We start from the raw sequence: 6,000 nt of genomic DNA on the forward strand, positions 1-6,000 counted from the left end.
GGTAGTAATGCAGCTCGACAATTATACACGCATCATATGCTGAAATCTGATCTAGGAACTGCTCTATTTTCTTCAGATGAGCACTGCGTGTACACCATGCTTTGTATAGCGTTACAACCGCCTCACAAATAGGGGGTTCGCGACTTTTTTTTTTATTCATGGTGGGCCCCCTCATATGAGGAGGCTGTACACATTTTGTATAGCATTGTGTACAATTAGCAATAATCTTCCGTCCAACTCTGTATCAAAATGTAATGCCAGAGCTTTGGGGCAGGTTCAAACTCTTCAATCGTGGCATGGTTCCATTTCTTGTTGTAACATAGAAAATATATAGTTTTAAATTTCAAAATTAAAAACCTTTTGAATTTTTAGTTTTGATTTCAATTTCAGATTTAATAAAAAATTAGAAGTCTTAATTTTTAAGTGTAACTTATTTTGAATAGGCTAATTGTGAGGGTTAAATTTATTCCTATAAATGGTAGTGATTTTCATGGTTCTAAACATAAATGGAAAAAAACAATTTAACAAAATACTCCCTATAAATTTTCATGTTATATTCCTAAAGTTTTGGCAATTTGATAAATGCTCATTCTTTATCTCCTTATGGTTGTATTTGTAAGCGATTAACCCATAATACCAAAATCTTAAAATTCATGAGTTTCACGTATAAGTTAATTGATCAAGAAACATACTTTGATCCATGACAATAATTGAGAATATAAATCTGCAAAAAAGAAACTGTCAAATTAAGTAATTTAATTAATTAATTGACGTGTTTCATTTAGTTTATAGGTAGAGAGCAACAGTTTTTTATATGCCATAAAAACTATCCACTTTCCATCAAAGTGAACAGTTATAAAACTGCCACTTCTCAATTGGGCTAATAAGATTTTAGCAATATTAACCACTTTTAATTAATTCTTTAATACTCTACATGAGCCACAAAATTAATTGATTTTACATTCTTCTACTTGGACAATGTAATATTGCTTCGTTATATGATATATAACATAATGCGTATATCATGAACTAAAATCCATCATACATTGGACATTTAATATATCATCCTTAAGTAAAAATTAATAAGAGACGTGGTAGTTTTACACCATCATTTCGGCATAATTCCTCCAATGTACTACAATACTAGTTCTCACTTAACATGATACATAATAAGAAGTTCGATAATTATATTCCAATAATGTCATTAAAAGGATTATCCCTGTTTGCATTCACATAATTCATTCATGTACATGCACCAACAATTATGACAAAAACAATACATAAATGAACTCAAAATGTCAATATATAAACATCATAAATTACATAATAATGTCAATGATAATTTTCAATAATGCCCATCCTTTTGACATATTCATTAAATGTCTTTAGTGACAATCTTTTCGTTAATAGATCTACAATCATAAGATTGATGCTAATATGCTCGATTGATACCTTTTGTTTTTGAACTTCTTTTTTAATGACAAAGTACTTCAATTCCATATGTTTAGCACCTTTAGAATACTTGTCGTTCTTTGAAAAGAAAACTGTTGAGAATTATCACAATAAAGTTTCAGCGGCTTGGCAATATTGTCGACAATTTCAAGCCCTGAAATAAAATTCCGTAGCCACTTTCCTTAAACTATGGCCTCAAAGCATGCTATAAATTCCATTTCCATAATGGATGCAACAATAACCGACTGCTTCGCACTTTTTCCTTAATACAGCCCCTCCAGCCAAGAGGAACAGATAGTCAAATGTGGACTTTCTAATATCCACACATCCAATAAAGTCCGAATTTGAATAATTTACCTGGGTTGTCGGTGGACATAGACTTGCTACATTATCTCTTCCTCTCTTTTCTCTCTTGATTGAAAGTGAGGCGGGTCATTCCTTTTCAAGTTTTTTAACATTTTTGCTTTTTTATTTTATTTTATTTTATTTTGGTCAAAGGCTATTTTGGAGAGATGACCAGATCCCACTAATTCCTTGAACGTAAGTTACAGATGAAATTGCCTGAATTGAACTAATAAACAAAATAACTACTTGTGGGGCAGCACAAAACAGTTCTAGAAACTGAATTGAATCGTGTTATCAATTTTAGGTTAAGGCCGCTTACAGAAAGAAGGTTTGGGAAACTCATCCCGATCGATTTCCAAATTATGAAAAAGTTCAGGCCGAGTCTAAATTCAAGTTGGTAAGTGAAATTCAAGTTGGTAAGTGAATGACTGCACATTAAAAAAGAATGCCTGTATAAGATATTCTTCTTCGACTTTATCCCCAGTAGAAATTTTTATTTTTTGAATCCTTGAGCAATTGTTGCTCCGATCTGATGTAATAGTTTTAATGCAGATTTCTGAAGCTTACACTTTCCTCCTCAACTCTGGTAATCCTCTCATCTTCATAGATTTTTATTTATTTATTTATTTTATTTTTAAGGTATCTATTGGTCATTAGTTTTTTAGTTAGTCACAGAAAATTTTGAAGCAGCTACCATTTTCAACTTGACTTTTCAAGTTTCAATAAATTCTGGGCCAGTAATGTTTCAATAGCTCGGAATTATGGAATGTGCCTAATAATAATAATAATAATAATAATAATAATAATAATAATAATAATAATAATAATAATAATAATAAAGTTCATTATTTTCAATAATATAATCAATAATAATTAATGATTTTTTAATTTAGTAATTATTTTGTAAATTTAACGTAATTGTTTATAATAAATTAATAATGTAATCAATTATTTTGTCAATTTAACATAATATATAAAACATGTGAATAATTTAGTAATCAATAATAATTCAATATATTTGTTAATTTAACGTAGTTATGATTTAAGAATTTATATAGTTATAAAATAAATAAATATATTTTTTAAATAAATACATTGTCAAAAATCAAAAAAATGAATAAAATAATAAAACACTATTAATTTGGTGTAATAGTTGAAGATAAATTTTAGTTTGATGCAAAATAGTGCAAAATTTTAGTTTAGGGTTGTAGATAGCCTAATTCACTCGAGTTGGTGTGAATTTTGTGCTCGAATATTTTTATAAAAAATATTGTGTGTACAGAAGATGACTAACAGAATTCTTTCAGACACTCACATAGATGAATTCCATGGTACAATAAAAAAATGCCAAAAAAAAATCACCCATCCCACCTATTGTGGTTATTTTATGACATTTCTATGAACTAAATTTCTGTACACGTAACATTGTTCCATATTTATTCATTTGGATCCAGCCTACCTTTTTCTTATATTCATTTGCATCCAAATTCTCGAACTTCTTGACGTTGATTGGATATTGCAAACCTCACTCCGAAATGACAATTTTACCCAGTGAAATTCCTAGTATTCCAAAAATCTCCTCATCCCCATTTTAATATAAAAGCCTCTATTTTAACAAAACCCTACTTCTTCTTCTCCTCTCCGCCTCAGATTCCAGCGGCAGATCAGACAGCTCGAAGAAAAGGTGAACCTTCAATTTACATGATTGATATGTACTCATATGTATACGTATCATTAACCTATCTCTGTGCGGATGTGGTTATATACATGTTTCATGTGGGTACTGTTGAAAAGAATTAAAAACCCAGTTTATGTTTTCTTATAAGAATCATTGTTGACATACAGATAAATGTAAATATTTAGGGGCAGTTTTTTTTATTAAGAGAATTTGTTGAAATTTTTTGTGAAAGTTGGATAAAAAAATATTTTATTGCATTTGTGTATGTAATTGGTATATAGGTAATGGCTCCGAAGCAGCCAAATACTGGCTTATTTGTTGGCCTGAACAAAGGCCATGTCGTAACCCCAAAGGAATTAGCTCCTCGCCCATCTGCTAGGAAGGGGGTAAGTTATGTCTGTGCCATTTTTATTTTTTTAATTAATTAATTAAATTTTTTTTTTTTTTAGCTAAGTGATGAAAATATGAAAATGTTTGGCTGAGCTTAAAAGGTTAATTGACAAGTAAATTTACTTATAAGTGAACAAATAAGTTTTAGAACAAACAATTTTTTTACTTGTGAAAATTAGAAATGGGTAAGTTTTCCAAACATTTTTGGACATTTTATTTAAGCTTAACGAAACATGCTCTTGATTCAAATAATTCAAATTTGCATTACAGATAATTTTTCTTAGTGTGTTAGGTAGAACAAGAATGATAAATTGCCAGGGTATATTGGGAAATTTGATTATAGGTTCTTAACTCTGTTGTGTATATGGTTGTCTTAACATACAAACAGTTGTTAACAACCATATAGCAAATGAGTTCTAGGAAATTTGACTTCTTCAGCAGGAGATTTCGCATTTTGAGGTTTCCAGAAGTAGAAGTTATGGTTTATAGTCTTATATTAGCTGATCAAAGTGGAGACTGGAGACTATAAGTACAACTTAACAAGAAGGTGAAACTGTTAGACGTTAGTCAATTTTTGATCCTATTTCTTCTTTTTTGTTGATTCAGAAAACGAGCAAAAGAGTGCACTTCGCAAGGAGCCTTATCAGGGAAGTTGCTGGTTTCGCACCATATGAGAAGAGAATTACTGAACTGCTTAAAGTTGGCAAGGATAAGCGTGCTCTAAAGGTAGCTAAGAGGAAGTTGGGCACTCACAAAAGGGCCAAGAAGAAGAGAGAGGAGATGTCCAGCGTTCTTCGCAAAATGAGGTAATCTTTCTCAAATTACATGACATTATTTCTGACAAGATTACAAATTGTTAGTAATGAACTAGAATTGGAATATGAAAAAATATAAGAACAGGAATACAAGGTTTACGTGAAAATCCGAATTAAGAAAAAACTATGGGCAGAGGGGGAGAAATTTACTATAAAAAATATGGAGGATTACTAAGTGTGTAGGATGATTTTCCTAAGAGGTTTACTCTTCATATATATAGTACAAAGAAGAGCGTAACATAAGGTGGAGTCCTAATATAACAAGCCTAACAAATAATAGAGTGTGAGCTAGAATAGAAATGAAAAAATTGCCAAAATTACAAACGGGTTACACCATATAAGACGACCGCTCGAGCCGTCACTTAGTGGTTAGCGAGCGGTCAGCTCACTGCAAAATCCTCTTGAGCGGCTGATTGGTGGCCAGCAAGCGGTCTTCACGTGAAAAGGACTCCTTGTCTATCTTTGACTTTTTCAAGGCATACTACCAACTCTTGATAGAATTCGGGTCACAACCGAACTCTTAACACAAGTTCATCATGCTTCTACTATATTTTCTCCTTTCAATCGAGAAATTTTAAGTTGTTTTTCTTGAAATGAATTGAGGTTTTCAATTTATTTCTGCAATGTGGTTTTTAAAATGACTTAAATCGTTTCTAACTGCTTTGCTGAATTTATTTAGGGCTGCTGGAGGCGGTGAAAAGAAGAAGTGAAGACTTGTTTCAGAGTGAAAATCATAGATTTGATGGCATTAGTTAATACTGTTTCATTTTGCTTTCAATCTATGTTGTTGTTGGTTTTCCATTTTTTTTTTTTTTTTTTAGGACAAAACCACGGTCAGAAATTGATTAACGCGACAAATTCTTATGTTTCCCTATTGCTTTTGTCCTAAGCTTGTGGACACTGAATGTGAGAAGTAAAGGCTGTGAAGTGAGATTCTCAGCTTCGGTTATGAGAATTCCTTTAATTTGAATGTCATATCGGATAATTCCATTAAACTGGATGGAAATTTATATGTGGATGAACGATGATTGCCTGTGTATAGTAATGTTGGTAACCCCACCTAAGAATTGTTTTTCAGGTTGCAATTTGCAGAACCCCAACTAATCAATCTGGTAATTTCCACTCCAAGAAGCAAAGTTTCTGTTATATTCGTCAGTGATGCAAAAATCCATAAAAAAAAAAAAGTAAACTTCCGAAGATCAATCTCATTATGGGACCATCTTACCTGCGATTTCTATTGTGTAAAGAATAAAGTCAATTAGCTAGGGTTAAAAACATGGATTATGTCATTTGTACTTGTTGATTTACATGTTGGTTGAC

The 6,000-nt window shown here is 31.4% G+C and overlaps 2 protein-coding genes across 2 annotated transcripts; both read left to right on the top strand.

Moving 5' to 3' along the window:
• Nucleotides 1–1,477: 1,477 nt before the first annotated feature.
• On the top strand, nt 1,478–2,570 carry LOC111405676. Its single transcript, XM_023034676.1, has 4 exons — nt 1,478–1,581; nt 1,725–1,788; nt 2,102–2,194; nt 2,350–2,570. The coding sequence occupies exons 1-4, from the start codon at nt 1,478–1,480 to the stop codon at nt 2,452–2,454; spliced, it is 366 nt and encodes a 121-aa protein (XP_022890444.1). The 3' UTR covers nt 2,455–2,570.
• A 788-nt stretch (nt 2,571–3,358) lies between these two features.
• On the top strand, nt 3,359–5,717 carry LOC111396697 (60S ribosomal protein L36-2-like). The gene is made up of 4 exons (XM_023023163.1): nt 3,359–3,481; nt 3,757–3,861; nt 4,472–4,671; nt 5,360–5,717. The coding sequence occupies exons 2-4, from the start codon at nt 3,760–3,762 to the stop codon at nt 5,388–5,390; spliced, it is 333 nt and encodes a 110-aa protein (XP_022878931.1). The 5' UTR covers nt 3,359–3,481; nt 3,757–3,759; the 3' UTR covers nt 5,391–5,717.
• The last annotated feature ends 283 nt before the right edge of the window (nt 5,718–6,000 follow it).

The sequence above is a fragment of the Olea europaea genome, chromosome 1, assembly GCF_002742605.1.
Source record: "Olea europaea var. sylvestris chromosome 1, O_europaea_v1, whole genome shotgun sequence".
Lineage (NCBI taxonomy): Eukaryota > Viridiplantae > Streptophyta > Magnoliopsida > Lamiales > Oleaceae > Olea > Olea europaea.